Raw genomic sequence first — 24,727 nt, 5'->3', positions numbered from 1 at the left:
CTTGTCAAGCAAGCATGTTGTCAACCCACCCGCTAGCTAATCTGCTCCTTTTACTCCTCTTCGGGCTGTGACTCAAATCGCCCCCTTACCCCCTGAGTAGTAAGCGAGATCAAGATTTCCTACGCGCTCCCAGCATTGCAATTCTACTAGGGCCCTACATAGACGTTCCCTAGGTAGGGAAGTACGGGTTGGTTTGAGATGCGCCTCGGATTCAAAGCCGCTGCTCGTTCCATTCTGGGGCTGTCGTAGCGCTGCTAACGGAGGGAGGACAGCCCAGACTTCAGCATGAAGTAAGTGCGCTAGCTGGCTAGCACACATTTATGACACCTATTACCACACGATGTCTCACCTTTTCGGGTTTAAGTGACAACAGTAGTCTTAGGCCAACGTCAAGTTCACGGGGTGGGGTGTTGGGGTAAACTAACGGACTGGAGAGCCTGAGCAAGCCGGCTAGCCCAGTGCTCCTATAGCCCAGTTAGCTTCAGGCTATAGCGCTACCGGTACCGTTAAAGACGCCCGAGGACATCCGTCTGTTAAACCACTCCGTTACCTCCTGTTTTAATTCATTTAGGGAGAGAATCTGCATTTTGGCCTCATTCAGTCTTTGAGATGTGAAGTCCGGAGTGGCTTTGTGTGAAGAGGTTCAAGGTAAGCTCGAGAAATGTCTGTAAACAGGGGTCCCGGGGTCCCGGGGTCCCGTTTCTATTCATTATACTATCCAGAACCACCAGTTGTACACTTGTTTTATTTTTATTTATTTATTTTTATTTTTTTTGCATTTTTTTGTTTATTAATTAATAATAAAGTATTGGTAAAACTGTTACTATCACTATATGATCTCATGACCTTGCTATATTATATTATATGCTTTATTAATTTCTATTAAGTATTTACTATACTACGTGGCCTTGCTATATTATCTTGTGGCCACTAGATACTTAATTTGTGGACTAGAAATGTAATTCCTTTACTATACTACGTGGCCTTGCTATATTATCTTGTGGCCACTAGATACTTGATTTGTGGACTAGAAATGTAATTCCTTTACTATACTACGTGGCCTTGCTATATTATCTTGTGGCCACTAGATACTTAATTTGTGGACTAGAAATGTAATTCCTTTACTATACTACGTGGCCTTGCTATATTATCTTGTGGCCACTAGATACTTGATTTGTGGACTAGAAATGTAATTCCTTTACTATACTACGTGGCCTTGCTATATTATCTTGTGGCCACTAGATACTTAATTTGTGGCCTCACTACATCGTCTCATGGCCTTGCTATATTATCTTGTGGCCTCTAGAAATGTAATTTCTTTACTATACTACGTGGCCTTGCTATATTATCTTGTGGCCACTAGATACTTAATTTGTGGCCTCACTACATCGTTTCATGGCCTTGCTATATTATCTTGTGGCCTCTAGAAATGTAATTCCTTTACTATACTACGTGGCCTTGCTATATTATCTTGTGGCTATTAGATATTTAATTTGTGGCCTCACTACATCATCTCATGGCCTTGCTATATTATCTTGTGGCCTCTAGAAATGTAATTCCTTTACTATACTACGTGGCCTTGCTATATTATCTTGTGGCCACTAGATACTTAATTTGTGGCCTCACTACATCATCTCATGGCCTTGCTATATTATCTTGTGGCCTCTAGAAATGTAATTTCTTTACTATACTACGTGGCCTTGCTATATTATCTTGTGGCCACTAGATACTTAATTTGTGGCCTCACTACATCATCTCATGGCCTTGCTATATTATCTTGTGGCCTCTAGAAATGTAATTTCTTTACTATACTACGTGGCCTTGCTATATTATCTTGTGGCCACTAGATACTTAATTTGTGGCCTCACTACATCATCTCATGGCCTTGCTATATTATCTTGTGGCCACTAGAAACATAATTTCTGGCCTTACTATATTATCTCGTGGCATTTCTGTATTATCTTGTGGCCACCAGCAACGTAATTTGTGGCTTTACCATATTAACTCATGGTCTTGCAATATTATCTTGAGGCCTCAACATATTATCTTGTGCCACTGGAAATAAAATTTTGTGGCCTTACCATATTAACTCACGTCCTTGCTATATTATCTTGTGGCCACTAGAAACAAAATTTCTGTACCTACTATATCATCTTGTGGCATTTCTGTATTATCTTGTGGCCACTAGCAACGTAATTTGTGGCCTCACCATATTAACTCATGGTCTTGCATTATTATCTTGAGGCTTCAACATATTATCTTGTGCCACTAGAAATAGAATTTGTGGCCTCACTATATTATCTTGTAGCATTGCTATATTATCTTGTGGCCACTAGATACTTAATTTGTGGCCTATCTGTATCATCTCATGGCCTTGCTATACTATCTTGAGGCTTCAACATTATGTTGTGCCACTAGAAATAGAATTTGTGACCTCACTGTATTATCTTGTGGCCACTAGATACTTAATTTGTGGCCTCACTACATCATATCATGGCCTTGCTCTATTATCTTGTGGCCTCTAGAAATGTAATTTCTTTACTATACTACGTGGCCTTGCTATATTATCTTGTGGCTATTAGATATTTAATTTGTGGCCTCAATATATAATCAAGTGGCCTCACCTTATAAAAAAAATAATAAATTCACCTTCATGAAATCTGTGAAATTAATGAAATCTACTTTAACAAAGGCAATGCTGGCAATTCTAGTCCACTGCTGATATCCGATATTGTCTATAACGTACATACCTGCCTAAACAGATGCATATACCTTTATGAAACATAGATAATGGACTACATCCCCCTGCTGATGTTTCATCTCAGCAACCACAGCAGCACCTAAACACCTTCTCTTAAGAGTTTAATAAATATATCACTGGATATCAATTTTAAAATATTGGCCAAATCTTTTTATCTGCCCAAACTTTCTGTAAGGAAGTCTTTAGCGTTTAGAGGCCTGAATCCGGTTCCTGACCAGTTCTGACGGGGCATTTCACACCGACCCACTCTGAATGACTTTGTTTACGTCCTGATGATTGAATCGTGCAGCATCTGGTGTGTAAAATTGTTGGGAATCCACTGGAACGTGCTGCCGGGCTTTACCTCGAGCAGGAACAGCTTGTCTCTCGCAGCGACTGTGCCATATGGTCTCCCACTGTAAGGACACAAGTTGATTAGTGTGTAGTCTGTCAGAATCGGATTAGCCATTGTGAATTAAGAAGTTACCCCGTTTACAATGCGTGTGTTACAGCAGCAATACTGGTTTTACTACAAACTCAAAACACTTGCATTACTGGTATTGCTGGTTGTAATCATCCAGTATCTGGTTTTACTGGTGGATTTAAAGAAATCTATGCAACATCTGGCAACTTTGAAGAGTGGATGAGAACAGTGGGACCACGTTTTTCACTGCATTAAGTAGGGCTGCACGATATTAGAAAGAACTCACATTGCATGCAATTCTTTTATATAGCTTGAAGCCCCTCTAACAAGCTGGGACAGTACCTAGACACCTTTCCCCGGTTGGCATCGCAGACCTTAACATGTTAACATCTTAACACGACAGCCCTTTTTTCCTTTTTCCGCCTGAAATTAATTACACATCCATATCTTGAGGCTTTCTACTCAAGCCTTATATCAGCTAGAGGCAATTTGATGTGGTAATGTTACCAAAAAGCTTTTAAAGTTGTAATAGAAAACGATTAAAGATATTAAATGAAATCTCTTTAGAGACTATAAACTGAAGACTCGTGGAATCTCTTTTGGATCTCGTGGAGTTGATTCCTCCTACTGATTAAAGTTGGTGGAGCAGGCAGTGAACAGGCGGCTTCTCCAAGTGTCCTTTCGGAGTCTCCAAAGGCCCCCAACTGCTCTTCTACTGCATTTCTTTACCTTCCTTGACAAAAGTGATGTCATCCACCTCTCCAAGTGGCCTTTTAGTAAGTTGTATTCAGATTTTTATATATATATATATATATATATATATATAGTACAGGCGAAAAATGTGGACACACCTTCTCATTCAATGCGTTTTTCATGACTGTTTACATTGTAGATTCTCACTGAAGGTTTTTGTGACTCCACTTGGGGACACATTTAAAGTTTTTGCAATTTTCTGGACTGACTGACCTTCACTTCTTGAAGTAATGATGGCCACTCGTTTTTCTTTAGTTAGCTGATTGGTTCTTGCCATAATATGAATTTTAACAGTTGTCCAATAGGGCTGTCGGCTGTGTAGTAACCTGACTTCTGCACAACACAACTGATGGTCCCGACCCCATTGATAAAGCAAGAAATTCCACCAATCAACCCTCTTGAAGCTCATTAAGAGAATGCCAAGAGTGTGCAAAGCAGTAATCAGAGCAAAGGGTGGCTATTTTGAAGGCACTAGAATATAAAACATGTTTTCACTTATTTCACCGTTTTGTGTTAAGTACATAACTCCACATGTGTTCATTCATAGTTTTGATGCCTTCAGTGAGAATCTACAATGTAAATAGTCATGAAAACAGAAAACGCATTGAATGAGAAGGTGTGTCCAAACTTTTGGCCTGTACTGTATATAAATTCTAGTGCCAAAGCAGAAGCACTAGTAAATAAAGAGGAAAGAGGCAGGATGTTCTAGTTTCAGCTTTGCTTGCTTAGTGGAAACATGTTCTACTGCATTTCTTTACCTTCCTTGACAAACGTGATGTCATCCACCTCTCCAAGTGGCCTTTCAGTGAGTTGTATTCAGATTTGTTGTGTGTTGTATGTTACCCTGTATTATCCTGTATTACATAGCTTGGTAATAAAGAGGGTTCGGTACATTGAAAAGTGACCAGTCGTGAACCTCAGACACTGCTGTTCCTCCAAAAACAAAATCCAGCAGAACCAAAACAGAGCTGTAAAACAGGCCGATTCCAAACCCCCAAAACTGTTACATCACAGTCTTGACTCGTTATATTTACACCCCTAACATTTACATAGCAAGCCCTGGTCCAGAAAGAGAGAAATAGAGGGTTGCTATACGGGAACCAGGCCACGGTGGGGAGCGCGAACTCTGCACGCGAAGAAGCGAACCAGTATTTACCAAGAAAGTGGTAAGACCCCAGGAAAGAGACTGAGGGGCAAGGCTAAAAGCTAACCAGCTGCAGACTCTTCAGCTTGCTAACAGCGCATCGTGCTGGGAGGCCAGAGCAAGAGGACAGCAGCATTAGCACAGCATAGTGAAAGGAGCCAATCGGAGGCTTTTCTGCAGAAGCGTTACCACACCAGCCAATGAGAGCATCAGCATTCAGAGGGTCGCCGTCCACCACTACATAAGCTGGAAGTGTCTGAAACGTGGGAAAGGCTGCCTACTCGGCCTGAAACCCTGTGACCCTCGTATCTAGCAGTGAGTTGTCGAGACCTTGGCAACGTCAGGGCGTATTGTTGCAGTTGGGATGCGGTTTCAGACCCAGGCGTAATAATAATATAGGAAAAATCAGCATGTGAGGCGTGAGCTAGAGGTGCAGCAGAACCAGGGGGTGTGCTAGCCTGGGGTAGGCGAGCAAAAGTGTCATATATATATATATATATATACATTTTTTTTTTTTTTTTTTTTTTTGTGCCAAATCAAAAGCAGTCACTAGTAAATAAGAGCAGAGAGGTTTTATGTATTTAGTCATTAGTCAGGTTTGGTTATGAGAGCTTTCCCAGCTCTCACTGCTGTGCGTCTCCAGCAAAACCCTCGGTTTCACTTTCTCCGTTCCAACTCTGCCAAAATCTCCTCTTCGACCCCATAAAATACTTCCAGCTTTGCTCTCCGAGGTCATGATGAAGCCATTTTTTATCACTATTCATTGTTGCCAAATAAATCAGTGTCGTTTCTCGCGGTGAGAGTTTCTGGGACGCGCTGGAAACCGAAAGCGCATTTACCCAAAGCGCGTCCCTGTTTACCTCCCGCCTCCTCGTTACGCATCATCAGAGCGTGGCGCCTGATTGGTCTACGGGCTTGATGGACGTGTCGTTGGAAAGCTGAGAGGCTAAGCTGTGCGGTGATGTGTACAGTGCGTGTTTGAGAGAGGAGATCCAGTGGGATCATACTTAATATGTAGTAAATATGATTAATAATTAGTTTTGTCTTGCTGTATGTTGTATGTTACCCTTTACACAAAAATGAGGGTTACAAACGAATGGATTGAAGGAGGGATAGACACTGGTTGTCGTTTTGAACGGGACAGACAGAAGGTATGCTGAAGGTATGTGTGTGTGTGTGAGGTGTGTCTGTGCCTGGTAGTGGCCATTGCGCATGAGTGTCTCTATGTATATTGAGAGGAGGATCTCTCTCTTATGGAAAACTGATGTCAGCGTAATCCTGAGAGTCTGCCGGTTCGATCGGTGTAGAATTATGTCCACTTTGGCTAAAAAAGGCTTTCTGACAAATATTTGAATAAGCACACTGTAACTTATGTTTTCCAGGCATGGAACACAGCTAGTTTGCGACCAAATTATATATTTTCTCACCGAATGTAAAGATAAAATGGCAAAATCAGTGAAAAGCAGAGATCCTAAGCTTTAATGTGGCGCTTTGGCTGCCTATATTGGACCTGTGATGCTTCAGATATAATGACAGATATTCGCAATGATGGATTTGTGGCCCCTCGGTGTCCTAGAATGTCAAACTGTATTGTCCTGTATTACATAGCTTGGTAATAAAGAGGGTTCGGTACATTGAAAAGTGACCAGTCGTGAACCTCAGACACTGCTGTTCCTCCCAAAACAAAATCCAGCAGAACCAAAACAGAGCTGTAAAACAGGCCGATTCCAAACCCCCAAAACTGTTACATCACAGTCTTGACTCGTTGTATTTACACCCCTAACATTTACATAGCAAGCCCTGGTCCAGAAAGAGAGAAATAGAGGGTTGCTATACGGGAACCAGGCCACGGTGGGGAGCGCGAACTCTGCACGCGAAGAAGCGAACCAGTATTTACCAAGAAAGTGGTAAGACCCCAGGAAAGAGACTGAGGGGCAAGGCTAAAAGCTAACCAGCTGCAGACTCTTCAGCTTGCTAACAGCGCATCGTGCTGGGAGGCCAGAGCAAGAGGACAGCAGCATTAGTACAGCATAGTGAAAGAAGCCAATCGGAGGCTTTTCTGCAGAAGCGTTACCACACCAGCCAATGAGAGCATCAGCATTCAGAGGGTCGCCGTCCACCACTACATAAGCTGGAAGTGTCTGAAACGTGGGAAAGGCTGCCTACTCGGCCTGAAACCCTGTGACCCTCGTATCTAGCAGTGAGTTGTCGAGACCTTGGCAACGTCAGGGCGTATTGTTGCAGTTGGGATCCGGTTTCAGACCCAGGCGTAATAATAATATAGGAAAAATCAGCATGTGAGGCGTGAGCTAGAGGTGCAGCAGAACCAGGGGGTGTGCTAGCCTGGGGTAGGCGAGCAAAAGTGTCATTTATCAGCATAAACTGCCTGTGGAAATGCTTGTAGATTTCAGATCCAGATTAGTGGCTACTCAGGGTTTCAGTATCAGTATCAGAACAGGTACAGTGCTTTCAGGCCTTTTCCACTGACTGCCAAATGACTAATGTTCTTGCACTTCTGTAGCTTTTGTAGATTGCCGGAGTTAACGCCCAGTTAGTGGGCAGGAGCAGAGATGTGATTCCCCACTGACCAGCGCCCTACCCGAAGGATGAAGTAAACCAGCCGTGCCATGGACGATGTCCAGTCTAGACCGCATTCTTCCCGCTCTGTCTGTTCACAGAGGGCCGAGGATGAGGCTCCGGTGGTGGGGAACCATGCTGAGGTAGGTGGCAACGACAGTTCGTCATTATTATTGATATGTTGTGAGATGACCTCTTCTTCTTCTCCTTCTTCTTCTCCTTCTTTTCCTTTGTCTTCTTTTTGGTGCTTCTGGTTCAATTCCACCTGCGGCAGACCTGATTTTTTTGAAGGAGCCTGATGTGGTGTGTGAGCAGACATGAGAAATGTAGAATATCTGACCTTTAATTTAATGAAAGACTAAATTAGATTAACCAGGCATTGGATGGTAAGTGTAAATACCGTCTGCTTGGTTAACACACTCGCTCTCGTTATTCTAATTGCCTTTATCAGGGTCCAAGACACCGTTTTCTCTTCTTACTCTGATGCATAACTGGACAAGCTTTTTCTCACTGAAGTCGTGAACCTTTTTGAACCCGTGCAGTCCAGCGCAGTATGGGTGTGGGAGATAAACACAGCAGTTCAAACAGGAGGCTCAAGCTCTGCTGATATACCCTGATAATGGCTTTTCTGCTAGCCTGCTATAGTAGGGTTACATATCAACATGTGTACGCTGTGCATGTGTACATCAACATGTGTACTGGAGGCCTTTCTCCATTCAGGGTGAACAGTCGCGTGCACCTTAACCCCCCCTGCTTTCCAGGCCGAAGAGCTGTTTTGGTCTAATGGTGTCAGCTGACATATAAGGAGTGAGGAATTTTTTTTTTTAGTTTAGTTTTAGTTCTTCCCAATTAAGATTTCAATGTCCCATATGTTTTATATATGTATAAATTCCTATATAATAATAATAATTATTATTATTATTACTATTATTATTACAAGTGCTACTGCTGTTACTACTACTACTACTAATAAAACTAGCAATGTGTCCCTGTGTATTAAATAACACCTATTTGTAATATTACTACTACTACTACTAACAACAACAACAATAATAATAGTAATAATAATAATAATTATTATAATACATAAGCAATATGTCTCATTTGTATTATAGATGTAGAAACACCTACATAATAATAATAGTAATACTAATAAGCCCCATATGTATTGTATAAGTGTCTATATGTAACAGATATGTCCTATATGTGTTATACTATGACATGTAGAGCCCTACAAATACATATCCCATATGTATTATAAATAAGTACCTATATGTCATAATATGCCCCACATGTATTGTACCTATACGTTTGAAGTCCTATATTTGCTATATATGTGGCATATTTGTGTATCTATATATGTAATGTGCCCCATATTTTTTATATAAACGTAAGTACCCCTTTGTAATAGCATGTCCCATCTGTATTATATATATATATATATAGATGTTTATAAGTGCAAAAAAAAGTCCTATATGTATACGTATTATATATGTGGATGCACCATATGTAATAATAATAATATATCCAATATAAAATATATACAGTATATAGGTGCTGACCTATTTACAATGATATGCTCCCAAATGTCTGTATATGTCCTGTATGTATTATATAAGTGTAAATCTCTATATGTGAAATAATATCCCACATGTATTATGAATATGTGTAAGTGCCTATATGTGATGATGATTACATATGTTTAAGCATTTCAGGCTATATATATTGTGTGTGTGTGTGTGAATGAACTGCCATTTTTTATTTTATTACACACATTTACACACTATTTTTACACACTATTATTTTCTTGTAAAAACACTGTAAAATAGTTAGAAGGTCCCTTCACTTCACTTTTACCAGCAGCTCTCGGGACTGCTGGACTGATTAGATAAACGAGGAGTTGGGTGGGAACGGTAAACACTCTCCTTCCTCCTGGTGAGGTTTGGATATGGTTAAGCTAACACACACACACACACACACACACACACACACACACACACAATACACCCAGTGTGAGTATTTATTTATGAGCTCTCACTGCTCAGATATAAATGGCCTAATACTGTGGTTCTTTCTGAAGTATGACTTTGAGGTCACTGTTTCTCACCCCTGTCTCTTTTACACCTTGTGCAGCATCGCCTCTCGGTCAACCAGACGCTTCAGGTGTCGGTCAAGAGGCCCGACAGCCCGAGCACCACCGTAACCGAGGAGACGGTGTTCATCCCACGAGTGGTGCACTCAGTGGACGCCTGCACCAACACTGACCCGCCGCACAAATGCTGCGGATGGCTGCGCCGGCAGTGCCCCTGCCCACCCCGGGGCCTGCTCGCCTCCATTATCACCAAACGTAAGTCTGGGACACACACCAGGAATATGAGGCATAGCTCCCACATGTCCACAGTCTGTTCTAATGTAGTCAATTACACAGCACCTACCCCAAGTGGAGGAGTTTAGGTGTACTGAACCACATTTGAGTTGAGTGAAGAGAGAGCTGATCCATAAAGCAAAGCTTTCAATTCACCAGACGAACTATGTCCCCGCCCTCACCTGTGGTCAAGATCTTTGTGTAATAAGTGAAGGAATGAGATTGTGGATACAAGTGGTCAAAATAATTTTATATAAAATAATTAGAGGCCTATAAGTGTATATTTACACATGTTCCTGATGTTCCAGATTTAGCCGTATTCCCTTACTATCCTTGTGTGCTCTTGCAGTGTCCATGGCCGCAGTGCTGTTCGGGGTAGTGTGGTCCGTCACTGAGAAAGAGTGTCTGCCTGGAGGGAACCTATTTGGCATAGTCACTGTGTTTCTCTGCGCTCTCACCGGGGGAAAGCTGGTGGGACTCATCCGCCTCCCCAACCTACCACCCTTCCCTCCTCTGCTGGGTAAGGCCTGCTCTCTTTCTGTCACATGCAGTCTGTTTTAGGTCTCTCAGACTGTCTCTCATTCCCTACCTCACTCTCTCTCTCTCTGTAATATCTGTAGTTCTTTTTGTTTGTGGTTCTGAGTCTTTAATCTGACCATGAGTCAGTCCTTGATGGTGGTGTTTTGGAGATATGCATGCTGGGAATGGCAGTGTGTGTTCTTGGTATTCAGGCTTTGATAGTGTGTGGCCTGTGCTCTTTACTCTACTGATCACAGTTGATTAAAAGAAATGTTAGCATGAATTTCTGTTGCTGTTCACTGTAGGAAAAAACATCCTTAAAATTGTACTAGTAGTAAAAGTACTGCCAGTAGAATAGGACCCTCTGGAACAGATGAACAGGAAGCTGTTACATTTACATTAATGGCATTTAGCTGATGCTCTTATCCAGAGCGACTTACAAGGTAACTCGTACTACAGAGGAGGGCCAATGTAGTGTTAGGAGTCTTGCCCAAGGACTCTTATTGGTGTAGCACAGCATAGTCACCCAGACTGGGAATCGAATCCCAGTCTCCCACATGGTGTGGTAGCTGTTGCGCCACACCAACCACCAGCTGTTGGCACCATGCCTAATGCCAGGCATGGCCGAAAGGAGTGTAAAGTCCCTGGAGCAGTGGAAGAACTGTGTTCTCAGGAATGATACTTTCGGGATTATCCAACATGCTGACCTCACTAAAGCTCTTGTCACTGAATACAACCAGATTCTCACAGCAGTGTTCCTCCGAAGTCTAGTAGAAAGCCTTAATCCCTGGACAGTAGAGACAGTTCTTTCAGCAAAATCAGGGTTTGCTCTTTTTAATGCCCTTGATTTCAGAAGAAACAATGAATGCATAAGCAGGCGTCCCAATACTTTTGCCCAAATAGTGTAATTAAAGAATGCCTTTTCGGCATGATTTTTTTTACCAAACCAGCCAAGAGGAAGAAACTGTTCTACATGAGCTAGAGCCCCTAATCTCCTTTACCTTTCATACATATGGTGAGGTTCTGGTTGAATCAGACTGAGGCCGTTAGAAAACTGCTAGAAAAATCAGACCATTTTTAAACAAAGTGTTGAAGATCCAGTCAAACGCTGACCTCTTTGCAAGCCTGCTTTGATTAGGAACGGCAGTTTGTGTTTACTCTGCCTGCTGCAGAGATGATAATGATGATGTGAAGATACCTGGGTTCTTCCTCCAGAGAGTCCAGTTTGGGATAAAATATAGATAAACAGCGCTGGAAGATCAGATAGCTTATGCTGCACAGAATAAAAGGAGCTTCAGCTTCTCAGTCTGGTACCCTCGAGGCCGTCTCTGAGGCTCGTATTTGTTTCCAGGAACATGCTGAGTTGTGTAACTATGTCTCTGTAACTCTTAGGCATTCTTCAGATGCCTGGAGACATGTAAGTAAAACAAGACCCTCTGGAATTTTCCAGTAACTTTGCTAAAGTACTGAAGTTATTCGCAGCAATTATGTTCCCGCTGCTCAGGGAACAGCACAACGTTCTCATATCTTGCTCAGGGAATTCCAGCTCACACCAAAAAGTTCTGCAAAACCTTTGGCTGCTGCTAGAATTCTTGTTAAAAACTTGCTAGTTGTGGGTTTTTAGGTGGCACAACTGTCTAACTGCCTGACTGTGTAGCTGTGTAATGGGCCCACTTACTACTTCGACAGTGCTACATCCTATTCATTTCAGTGTAGAGGTCTGTCAGATCTGCGTGGTGCATGTTGGTTGCTGTGTGGCGTGTCCTGCCTCGCTGCTAATCTATCAGAATCTTAATTTTATTGAGCTGATGGGTTACTTGCTAAGGTAGCTAGCCTGCCTGAGCTTGAGCATGGATGACTGATGCATTTTATTACAATTTATTTTTATATTATTATAATTTATTAAACATTTTATTTATATTGTACGCTTTAGTCCAGCATTAAATAAAATAAGAAATAGTGGGAACTCAACTTTAGGGCAGCAAAAAGCTACATAATGCCTACGTAACCTTTAGTGGCCGCTATAAACCTACGTAAGCTTTTTATAAAGGCTAATTACAGTTTTTTTTGTATTTAGATTATTCAGGCTAATTGCGACCATCATAAAATATCTTATGTAGGTGTTGAAGAACCAAAATACTGAAGTGAACCTGTACCATGTAACCCATTGTCAGAGGAATTTGAGTTCTGTCCCCAGCGATGCCACAGCCATCCGTGTCTAGGAGTCCAGGACGGCATAATTTAGACCTTGTGGTCTAATGTGAGCTGCTACACTATGGACGAAAGTATTGAGACATCTACACATAGCACCTACGGGAGCTTTTATAACATCAGATTTTAAGACCATAGGCTGTATTAATATGGAGTTGGTCCCCCTTGTTCAATAATAATACCACTCACAGCTGATTGTGGAAGATATAGGAGGGAGGAAATTTCATCAGACTTGTTGTTGTTGCAAAGGTGGTTCCTATTACATACAGAACCACGCTGGAGATCAGTGAGCTCTCTAGCTCTCTCTGAAAAGGTAGACTGCATAGCTAGGGGCTTGATTTGATACACCCGTGGCAATGGGACTGAATGAAAATACCTGAGTGTAAGTGATTTAAGAGGTGTGTCCCATTACTTCTGTCCATACAGTGTATAACTGAATTTGCTGTTTGCATGTCAAGCTGTTCAATGATGTTCAAAAAGATGTTGTGGAATTTTATATTCCCTCATACTCATACTGACTGTCACACTCCCAGCTTGGCAACATCAGTACCTGGCAGGGTTGAGGAAGGAAGCTGAGCCTTGCTCCCCATGTTCAAAAATAACATTTTCTTTTCCAGATGAGCCACCTCAGGGATAATGCCAGAGTTTCTTGTTTTTTGGACCTTCTTACTGGCTGTGATTTGTGAGAAAGGTGTCATGAGAAGCCTGGAGTGTGTTCGGGTTCTCACTGCTGCTCTGTGTGTGTCCTCAGGCATGCTCGTGACAGGGGTTCTCCTTAGAAACATCCCTGTGGTGACGGACGCAGTCTACATTAACCACAGGTGGTCGGCCTCCCTGAGGAACATCGCACTGGCTATTATCCTGGCCAGAGCTGGACTGGGACTGGACGGCTCGGTATGACACTCTCCATCTCACTCAGCCTATGAGTTCCAGTGTTTATGGTGTGTTTAGAGGGTCCACATAGACCTCTGGATTTACCCTCGTAAATGCTGGCGGTAAAGTCAATCCCGTGCCATATTACCTGAGTTGGCAAGTCCATTGGTCATCACATATCTCTCGACATGTCCAAATGTTTGTGGACACACTTTACGTTGCCCCCATAGCTGACACAGATGTGCAAATGCACACTCACAGCTTTTGTAGTTTGTAGAGAAGTACGGGCAATAGAATAGGACTCTCAGGAGCAGATAAACATGATCCTGTTGGTACTATGCCGAATGCCAGGTGTGGGCTAGAGGGGTATAAAGCCCCCCAGTATTGAGCTGTAAAGCAGTGGAGGAACTATTTTCTCTGGAATGATGAATGGTGGAGCTCCATCAAGTTCTTTCGGGAGGAGTTGGGGAGTCGGGAATGAGGTGGGATGGTGATTAACCAACATCCTGACCTCACTAATGCTCTTGTTGCTGAATTCAATCAAATCCTCACAGCAGTGCTCAAAAATCCAGTAGAAAGCCTTGATATCTGGACAGTAGAGACAGTTACTCCAACAAAAGCAGGATAAACTCTTTTTAAAACCCTTGACTTTAGAAGAAACGATGAATGAGCAGGTGTCCCAATACTTTTGTCCATATGGCGTTCCTAATAACACATTCAGCCAAATGTGATTTGATAACTTTACCTGTTGAATACACCAATCATTTTCATTGTGTGTGTCTGTGTGTGTGTGTGTGTGTGTTGAAGGCCCTCCTGAAACTGAAAGGAGTATGTGCACGTGTAGCTATGGGACCATGCTTTATCGAAGCATCTACTGTGGCGTTGGTCTCCTACTACATCATGGGCCTGCCCTGGGTCTGGGGCTTCATTCTGGGGTAAAAGACAACAGTAAATGGTGTCACGTGAATGAATTCTGATTTAAATGTAGAGGGTCTTTAGCCGGTCCTCAGGGCCCTCCACAATCAACATGCCCAACTCACTTGTTAAGATATAGGAAAAATGTGGGCTCTCAGGTTCACCCTTAGGACCAGATTGAGGGCCACTGCTCTAATTCTCAATACATTCCTTATGTCTCCAAGCACTAACATCACTTCTTCTGGCTCCTTGTCGCAGGTTTGTTCTTGGAGCTGTGTCTCCTGCAGTGTTGGTTCCATCCATGCTTCTGCTACAGAAGGACGGCTATGGCTCAGAGCAGGGCATTCCCACATTGCTGATAGCAGCCTGTAGCTGTGATGATATCCTGGCCATCACAGGCTTCACCACCTGCCTGGGCATGGCTTTTGCTACAAGTAAAGTCACTCTCATCTTAAAAGACAAAGGAAGGGAACCGGTAGTCTTAGCTGATGTATCTTTTGCGTAATGCTAGGGTGAAATTGAGGGGTCTTGAAAAGCCATGAAAAGCATGGCTATTATAACACGATGCTCTGGATTAGCCACAGAGTCTAGGGTCACCATGCCCAATGCCATCCTGTAGATAGAGAAGCCCTGCAGCACTGGGCTGTGGAGCAGTGAAACTGGAGCTCCAGACAATAACTCAATCTTGATCTGTAACTAATCATCCATCATCAGTATCCGACTTCACTAATGCTCTCATGGCCGAATGGCACCAAATCCTCATTGCAATTTTCCAAAAGCCTTTGCAGGAGAATAGAGGCTGATAATACAGCAAAGGGATCGCTGGTTTGAATCCCAGGTCATGCTGCTTGCCATCAGCAGCCGGAGTCATAGAGAGCAGGAGTGGGTTGATGGCCCTTCTAGCATGATGTTGGTCAGCACATGCGTCTGTTAGCAGTAGTATCGGAGCTGGGGAGCCGTGCAGTCCTCGAAAAGTGGTGGTGGCTAATTCACATGTGTCGGAGAAGACCTGTGCTGGTTAGTTAGGGGGAGTTCACAGGAATTGGGTGGCTGGCTTTCCAAATTAGAAAACTTTATTAAAACTTTTTAAAAAGTAAAAATAAAAAGAAAATAAAAAATAATAAAGTAGGTCCTTATTGATATGATCATTTTGTAAATCCTAGACACAGTAAAAAGGCTACAAGTATGAACATGTAAGTATGAATTAAAGTATAACTAAGCAATCTCTGATTTGTTACATTTTCAGGCATGCTGCAGATTTTATGGTTTTGTATTCTAATTTATTATAATTTTTGCTGCAGTATTTTTTCATTATTTGTGTAAAAGAGCAGTAAGATTTATTATATCCTGGATTCTGTGTACTCTACTGTGTATACCTGGCTTAACATGCCAAGTTTATGAATCTCTGTCGCCCCCTGTAGGCTCCACATGGTTTAACATCCTTCGAGGGTTTTTGGAGGTGTTAGGTGGGATCGTTGCCGGTGTGGCTTTTGGTTTCTTTCTTTATTTTTTCCCCAGCAGAGACCAGGTGAGCAGTTACCTGTAAAGGATAATTCTGATTTAGACCAGGCTGCTCCCAAAACCGTGTGATTGTGTACTGATGTGCTTCCTCCTCCTCCCTCCCGCAGACAGACCTGGCTCAGAAGCGCTCGTTCCTGCTGCTGAGTCTGTCAGTGTTTGCTGTGTTTGGCAGTAATGTGGCAGGTTTCCCGGGCTCAGGAGGACTCTGTACACTGATTCTGGCCTTCATTGCTGGACTGGGGTGGAAAAAGGCCAAGGTCAGAACCCCCCCCCCCTCTTTTCTTTGAGAATTCCTGTTTTTGTGGAGCTGAAAAAAACGTCCCATCTCCCTCTTTGCTTTCTTATCTATCTTGTTTTGTTTTTTTCCCCTTTGCTCTCTAGCTCTTGCTGTTCTTTCCTCTTTCTCACACACTTTTAAGCTGAACTCCCACCCACTGCCTCTCTTAGTCACATGCACAGTGTGAAAAGAACACTTTTGCCTCTGAGCTGAGAAACGGCGCCAGTTAACTCAGAACACTGTGAGAACATTTCTCTCGTCTGACTTTTAAAGGTCAGGCTCTCAGAAATCTGCCTTCGTTACATAGACTAGACTAAAGCACTGGATATTTTGGACCAACCACTAGACTTGGATGGTCCATTGTAGATGCTCACCTGATATTCAACTTACATTCAACTGAATATGTATCAGAAACTGCATAGTCCCAGTCCTGAAATCCACATTTGAACCTTCTATAAAATACACGATACATGCACAGCTATGACCACCTCACAACATCTGAATTCTTTATTAATGATCCGCTGTTTTCAACAAAGCAATGTTTTAAGATTAATAGCTGACTATTATTATTATTATAAACATGTATGTCTTTTCAGGCACCTGTAGAGGTGATTGTGGGCCAGGCGTGGGACGTGTTTCAGCCTCTTCTCTTTGGGCTCATTGGAGCTGAGATCACTGTCAGCACTCTGGACCCAAACACAGTGGGTGAGTGAGTGAACCGCATAACCGCATTTGTAGTTTTCCTCCCACAACTAACCCAGAAGGTGCAAAGGTGGCGCATTTAACCCATCTGTGGTAGTGAACACACACTCAGTGCACTAGGGGCGGTGGGCAGAGCGGTGGGCAGCCAGCTTCAGCGCCCGGGGAGCAGAGAGGGTAAAGGGACTTGCTCAAGGGCCCAACAGTGGCAGCTGTTAGTATTAGGGTGTATTTTTGTGACCAGTACTGATTTAAAGGGGCTAAAAATAATAAGGGCTAGTCAATTTGTAGTTTTCTATATTTCTATGGTGATATTATCTGATTATTTTATCTCACTTCTCAGTTTAGGTTTGTGTTAATTAACTTATTAATTAACTTTGTGAGATACATACATTTACAACCGCAGATCATCTCTGTTTAGTGAAAAACATGTTCTCCAAAATTGTGATTTTACAGAATTTAATTCAAATGTATTTGTTTAGACTTTTTACAACGAACGTTGTCACAAAGCAGCTTTACAGAGATCCGGGTCCGAGCCTCTTTAAAACAAGCTAGTGAAGAAAAAAACTCCTTCGGTCGAGAGTAAGAAACCTTGAGAGGAACCACCACTCAAAAGGGGAACCCATCCTCCTCAGGTCGACACTGGATCATAACAATAAAAAAAAAGCCAAACAGGAATAAAAACAACAATAAAATGAATTAAGAAAAAATGGTAAATATGGCATCAAGCCAAACAAGATGAAAACATGAGTATGAAGAAGCAGAGTCCTGCAGAAGAAGGCAAAACTGGACTTAACTCTTAACTTTGATTGGAAGTCAATGTAAAGTAAGAGTCTATTCAGAGTAATTTAGAGCATTCCTATTGGTCCATTCATCCAGAACCATTTACACAGTGTACAGAGAGCAGCTGCAGGGTTCAAACCATGGACAAAACTAAAAAAACACACAAAAGTGGAGATACATGGTTTTCATTGGACAGCAGTGCTACCTGTATTGCTGTAATATACTGTAGCTAAAGAGAGCTCCCTCAGTTGTGTAAGGTTTTTTCTACTCTCGGGTAATCATAGGTTTAAATCTCAGAAATATCAGCTGGCCGATTTTATCTGGACATTTGTCACTAGCCAGATGTGTGTGTTTGTGTGTGTGTGTGGGGGTGGGGGTCTTTTTTCCTCAGGCCTTGGAATAGCTACCCTCTGCATCGGCCTTCTTCTTCGGGTTTTCTTCACCTTCCTCATGGTGCTTGGTGTCGGCTTCAACAAGAAAGAGAAACTGTTTATCTCTCTGGCCTGGCTGCCTAAGGCCACCGTTCAGGTACACTCGTACATCAGGCACTTCTCTCCATGCCAGAGATCCCATCTGAAGCACATATGTATATTTGGCTTGTAAAATCCAATGTTGAATTATTCTGACTGCGCCTAGTGAAATGATCCACGGATTAAACGAGCAACAAAACAGAAGCTAAAGCTGGCTTCTAATGCCAACTCTCCATTAAATAGTATTTAAGGTGGAACCAGCACAATTCCTTGAGAACTGATTTATCAAACCAGGTGTTGGATGATGACTATAAGTAATACTAGACTCCCATGAGGAGAGTTTTGGAGAGCTTTGGAGATGTTTTAATGAACATCGTGATGGAGAACCATGATGTTTTGTAGAAATAATATTAATGTTCCACTTATAATAAACACTTGCTGCCCAGATAAGCAGCATCAGGCATTGCTGATGCATTCAGACAGAGCCAGCAATCTATAGGCAAATCTGTAATAACGTGGTTCTCTCTTCATACGAATTGAATAAAAGTGTTTTTTTTTCACTTATTTACTTCCATTACCTTGTGATTTGTTGTTTATTTTAATTAATTCAACAAAAAATAGCTATTATTGTTTTTGTAAGGCAAATAAAAATTGGGACCCAACCCAACAAATCATTAACTATCATCTTTAACTTAAACTCTCTCTCTCTCTCTCAATCTCTCTATCTCTCTCTCTCATCAGGCTGCCATCGGCTCGACAGCTCTGGACATGGCACGCTCGAAGCAGGAGGTGCAGCTGCAGCAGTATGGAATGGACGTGCTGACCGTGGCCGTGCTGTCGATCCTCATAACGGCCCCTATCGGAGCTCTAATCATTGGCCTGTGCGGACCACGCCTACTCCAGAAACCAAAGAATCCTGAGTGGGGTGAGTCCTTCTTCAGTTCCCATTCAGTGTACTAGGGCTGGATAGTAGGTAGGTAGCTAGGTATCCAGTGCGCTCGGAGGTAAATGCGGCTCTCCAGGGAAACAGATTTTACTTAGTATAGTTTGTCTGATTCCTGTAGTTTTTATATTGTTTGTAGTTAAAACCATCCAGCCTTTACAGCTGTCTCTCAACATCCATTGTTCCACTTCACTGTTTACTCAAAATTACCCTTAACTAGTTTCTATACACTAGGATCCAAAATATACCAGAAGTCAATATGGAGACCATACTATTCGCCCATGTACTCTCAGAAGAGGTGGGTCTGCAGTCTGCGCTTGAAGACAGCGAGTGTTGGACTCTATCGTTCGGACACCCAGGGGACATTCGTTCCACCACTTCGGTGCCAGGACAGAACAAAGTCTGGACGCTTGTCTTCTGTGGATTTTAAAGGATGGTGGGTCAAGCAGAGCCGTACTTGAAGCTGGAAGGGCTCTTGGTGCAGATCGGCTTTTGACCATTACCATCAAACACGGAGGGGCTGGTCCAGTCTTGGCTTTGTAGGCCTATGTCCCTTTGTCAAACATTCATCATCCCTAATTCATCCTTTCTTCCAGCCTTTATGTGAATAAACAACAATAGCAAGTCTGTTCATGCTCCTGCGTTTTAATGGACATCAAATTGTGATGGCCAACGTACCACTACCCTGCTATCGAACAATCTTTGACTGTGTGTATATATATATATATAATGAGCTCATGCACACACACACACACTGCCAGTGTTGTGTAGTATTGAGTTGATCTGAATGTAACAGAGGTTAATTTAAATGCAGTGTTCACGTTGCGGATCTTCACTGCCCTACAACGGTATCTGGATTAATGGGCTTTTGTTCAGGGCTAGCATTACCTCTCCACAGGGCTTTGAAGTTGACCACAGCTTATTGGATTTGCATGGCTGAAGGACAGTGTTTTGTTTATTGTTCTCTCCTGCAGGTACAATGAAAGGCTGTTTTCTTGTTTTCAGACTTTGAATTTGTCTTTTATTCAAAGTGTGTGAACAGTCAGGGAGTAGGGGAATCACATTTAATCAGATCCTTTCCTTAAAGGGAATAAAATGGTGGATTTGTTCTGTTTGAATCTGTTGTAAGAATACTTCGTCACTGTCATACAAAAAGCTCCAAAACGGCAGCTTCTGAGCGTTCAGTGGAGGTCAGTGCAGAAAGATTTTCCTTCACCTTGTTGGAGTATTCACCATTGTGTATATATATATCTATATATATATATATATATATATATATATATATATATATAATTTGTTCGTCCAATTTTTCTTCTACTTTGGTACCGCCAGCCGCTGCCTATACGGTCCCCAGCTCCGCCAGCTTCCAGCCTTTGTGTGAATAAACATCATCTGCAAGTCTATTCATCGTCTTGCGTTTTCATGGACACACCATCAGGATAGCCAACAACTATCCATATATTTACTGAAAGATTGTTGCTAGTGGGGTAGTGGTAGGCAGGCTATCGTGATGGTGTGTCCATTAAAACACATCAGCCAAACCCCAGATGCCTGTGCCGGGCCAACATCTCTGAGGGATGAGGGTAGAGAAAGCACCATCTACCCACCCGGAGAGAGTGCGGCCAATTGTGCTCTCCCGGGCTCTGGACGCTGATGGCAAAGTGGCATAGCCTGGCAATTGAACTTGTACCCCTTTTGGGCCATAGGGTTAGAGCATTAGACCACTGAGCCACTCTGAGCCCAATGTTCATGTCTATTTTTTTTTATTTTATTTTTATTTTTTATTTACATTTTTATTGAAGTCAATATACAAAGGTGTTATTATGCAATTCATGCCAATAATAGCTTTATTATAATTGTCTTTGCTGTTTGTCTTTGCTTTTTCCAGCTGTAAGTCAAGGTGCCCTATCAGGGTCAGACACTCCGGTGACCTACGAGAGTGCCATCTGAGAACCTTCCGGAACTTTCTGCAACAGGGCGACCAGGTCGTTGAGGAGACCACCACCGACATTTCTGCTGACTCTACCTGCGGCACTTCCCAGGGGCTTCCCAGACACTCTTTGGTCGACATCCACTCAGGTTGGGGGAGCCACCAGTGTATTTTTGGACTCTGTACTGATGCACTGTAGCAGTCTAATCACTGTCCTTGAACCCAACACCTCAAGATCACTCAAGACCCCAGCTGCTGGGACAGTGTTGAAGACTTCGTCAGTAGGAGCAGTAGACGTGGACACACCTGATTCTGCTTTTCTAACCTTTGATTTAAAGGCGTCAATCGAATGCTGTACTTTCAGAGTCGACCTGAAATTCAAATGAACCTTTTTTACCTTGTTAGCTCATGGCCTTGGTCACATCACACACGACTCATCATGTTAAAAAGATGGAATTCTTGTTTTTTCATCGTCGTCCATCAAATTTTGACGACTTTGCTGCTTTTGAAGTGTGTTTTTTTTTTTATTACATCACCCAACGCTAACGTTTACCAATAATGTCACGTTCCACCTCACACTAGAGTTTGCACACTGGTGTGGATGGGTATCAGTATTGGTCTGACAGCAGCAGAAAATGCGGAACCACTGTGGTTCTCAAACTGTGGTACACAAAGCATCCCAAGGTAGTTTACCATATGACCTCAGATGATCTCAAAATGTGCTGCTTGCACAAAAATATTACAGAATGAACTCCATAAAGTTTTTATGGTTAAGTTCATAAAGTTCTAAACGATTGTTTGTATTCAGAGCTTAATTAAAAATTCAGGGGCCGCTATGTAGACGTTCTGCATTCACCAGAAACGATGATCCAGCCTCCTACCGTGCTGACTTACAAAATGTAAAAGCTGGAAAGCCCTACACAATTGGTGAAGAACATCTGGCAGACAAGGTGGACCTGTATGATGTATGGAGGCCATACACTCTATGTCCAAATGTTTGTGGACACCCCTTCTAATTGAATGCGTTCGGATCATTTAGGTCCAGTTTTAGTCTCCAGTTCCTGTAGAGACGGACTGCCAGTAGAATAGGACTCTCTGGAGCAGATAAACCATATGGCCAATGCCAGACTTGGGCTAGATGGGAATGGATGGCGCTCGAGTTGGGGAGTTGGAGGATGGGGTGGGGTGGGATGATCATCATCCAACATCCTGACCTCACTAACACTCTTGCCGTTGAATAAAGTCAAATCCCCATTGTGCTCCTACGAAATCTAGTAGAACAGCCTTCATCCCTGGACAGTAGAGACAGTTACTCCTACACAAGCAGGATACAATGAAGGCGCAGGTGTCCCAATACTTTTGTCCGGATAGAGTCTCTAGCCTGCTGTGTATAAATGTGTTTAGGTTGTATGTGGTCTGAAAGGTTTGAGAACTTCTGCCGTAGCAAATCTAGGTCTTGCGCTCACACCAGTGACGTGATGAGGACGTAAGCTGTGTGTTTGAGATGTGTGTGTGTGTGTTTGTACTCCCACCACTTCTAAATACTGTATCGCTGAGAGAAAACCTCAGATCCCCCCTCTTCACACCATCTCTGAAGGTTCCACACCCGACCGTTGCACGACTCCCCTAACGGGCTCTCAAACGGAACAGACGATACTTGTGTTTTTCATCGTCGCTTCTTGTTTTTGAATGTACTGAATGAGGTAAGACCAGTGATTGTGTAGATATTAGCTACAGTGAATGTAAATGGCCAAAGGCTTTAGCTGGTGTTTATTGTTATTATTATTATTTTTTAATATATTTCTGATGTTACATTGAAGGCAGATGTATATTTATGAACAGACGTGTGGAAAAATAATAAAGAAGTGACCAAAAATTTATTCAGATTATTGATTTTTTGTCTAATATAATGTTTGTGTTTTTTTTGTGTTATAAATGAACCAAAAATTTGAGAGGAGGAGGAACATGCCGGAAGCTCCCAGTCTAGCATTCTGTACATATCATCCTTATCTTGTTCACGTGTTTATGACAAACTGTCGAACCCTCCACCACCCCCTCCCCTCCCCCTGACTGTGTTAAACCTCTCGTTTCTGACTCCACTTATCAGATAGGAGACTGGCTTCCTACCACAAGCAGCAGCCGCCTGAACTTCAGCCCAAGTCCCCCGAGTTCGCCCCTCCCCTCTCTTCAGCCTCCTCGCAAATCATCACATGACTGTGCTATTTATTCTTTTTTATCTGTTATATATTATTTTATTTATATATTTTAATTATGTAATGAATTAGGTACATTAAATGTTATAATTTACTTAATTTTATTTGATAGATTTTGAAAAATTAATCCCAGTAACATGCTGATTGGCCAATCACTACTCTAGATATTTGAACAATTATTAGTTTAGAATTATTACTGAATTATTGTTTGTTATTATTACTTTTATTGGCTCACTGCTGATTCTGAAGCTACTCCTACTGACCACTGAGGTATTTACTATTTAGGTATTTGGTATTTAACTACAGACAACACTACTACTGTTATTGTTTGATCAGTAAAATTGAAAGAATAAATAAAAAGCAAATAAATAAGAAATAAATATTAAGATCAAACAAATGTATCAGTTTTGGCAAAGGTGCTTCTGATAAAACACCAAACTGGCTTTTAAGACGTATTCGACCATCTGCAGCGTCCAGCTGAATCACACCAGTCAGTAGAGCACTGTGGTCACTTTTCATATAAATGTGCATCCCCGGACATTACCGCTCACCAGCCGCACAGGGCGTTTTACTGTTACTGTACAAGATTACACGCTCACCACAAACACATGACTTGACGTTCACACAGATAGAGGCGTCAGTCTAACGCGGACCTGCCCAATACTGCTCCATGAGAATGTCAGATCTAACCCAGCACAGTTACCAATTATTAAATTATTATTATTATTTAACTGTATATTTAAATAATTCAGCCATCCATCATCTTCTCTGCTTTTTGCTGGGCAGGGTTGCAGCAGGTCCAGAGCATACCCAGAATCATTGGGTGCATTGGGCTCCAGTCCATTGCAGGGTTCCACACACAAGCATTCGCACAGGAGAAGCTAATGGACTGCTGCGATTCACAGAAACGAAAAAGCCCACTGTAGTGACGTGCTAAGTTTGATTAAAAGGGACAGCAAGCAAACCTGGATGAGCCAGTCTACTAAATGTGCCTGAAAACAGTGGAAGACCATTCCCTCGACTCTGCGCTCTCAGATATGAGGCTTTATCCTCTAACAGGTGTGTTTTCAGCCTCAGTTAGCTGTTGTAGACGTTCCTGGCCGACACATCGCTGTCCATGGATGGACGTGTGTGGATCGCTGTCGAGTCTAGCAGCTGCCTTTAACCCGAGCAGATAGTTACTGGGAACGTGGCATAGCCTCTAAAGGTTACCTCCCTCATCTGAAGCGCCATGTTCTGCATGTAGTGAGGAGAAAGAGAGCAGGATTTGTTTAAAGAGCAGGGAGAAATCCCCGTTCTCATTTGGAAGCATATCTCAGCACAGCGGAGCTTCAGATCACAGAATGCAAATCACAGTAAAATGAGAGAGC

General features: G+C 42.5%; 1 protein-coding gene across 3 annotated transcripts; it reads left to right on the top strand.

Moving 5' to 3' along the window:
- Positions 1 to 187: 187 nt before the first annotated feature.
- Positions 188 to 23,024, top strand: LOC140546501 (sodium/hydrogen exchanger 9B2). Of its 3 annotated transcripts, XM_072669839.1 has the most exons (14): positions 188 to 290; positions 572 to 648; positions 7,583 to 7,781; positions 9,772 to 9,985; positions 10,353 to 10,523; positions 13,485 to 13,627; positions 14,414 to 14,541; positions 14,780 to 14,955; positions 15,943 to 16,049; positions 16,150 to 16,299; positions 16,916 to 17,024; positions 18,193 to 18,329; positions 19,013 to 19,196; positions 21,103 to 23,024. In XM_072669839.1, exons 3-14 carry the CDS (start codon positions 7,689 to 7,691, stop codon positions 21,162 to 21,164), a joined length of 1,674 nt encoding a protein of 557 aa, XP_072525940.1. In that variant the 5' UTR covers positions 188 to 290; positions 572 to 648; positions 7,583 to 7,688; the 3' UTR covers positions 21,165 to 23,024. The 3 variants fall into 3 exon arrangements, with proteins under 3 accessions (XP_072525940.1, XP_072525941.1, XP_072525943.1); XM_072669840.1 differs by lacking the exon at positions 572 to 648 and having other exon boundaries at positions 209 to 290; XM_072669842.1 differs by lacking the exons at positions 188 to 290; positions 572 to 648 and adding an exon at positions 3,896 to 3,940.
- Positions 23,025 to 24,727: the final 1,703 nt, after the last annotated feature.

This window comes from Salminus brasiliensis, chromosome 24 (assembly GCF_030463535.1).
Source record: "Salminus brasiliensis chromosome 24, fSalBra1.hap2, whole genome shotgun sequence".
NCBI lineage: Eukaryota > Metazoa > Chordata > Actinopteri > Characiformes > Bryconidae > Salminus > Salminus brasiliensis.
The sequence above is the reverse complement of the archived record's forward strand: the minus strand, read 5'-3'. Positions and strand labels throughout refer to the sequence as shown.

Coding starts and splice junctions, on each gene's coding strand:
- LOC140546501 (XM_072669839.1), top strand. CDS start 7,689: ATGGACGATGTCCAGTCTAGACCGCATTCTTCCCGCTCTGTCTGTTCA. Junction 16,300..16,915: donor TGGGGTGGAAAAAGGCCAAG/GTCAGAACCCCC, acceptor ATGTCTTTTCAG/GCACCTGTAGAGGTGATTGT. Junction 19,197..21,102: donor ACCAAAGAATCCTGAGTGGG/GTGAGTCCTTCT, acceptor TGCTTTTTCCAG/CTGTAAGTCAAGGTGCCCTA.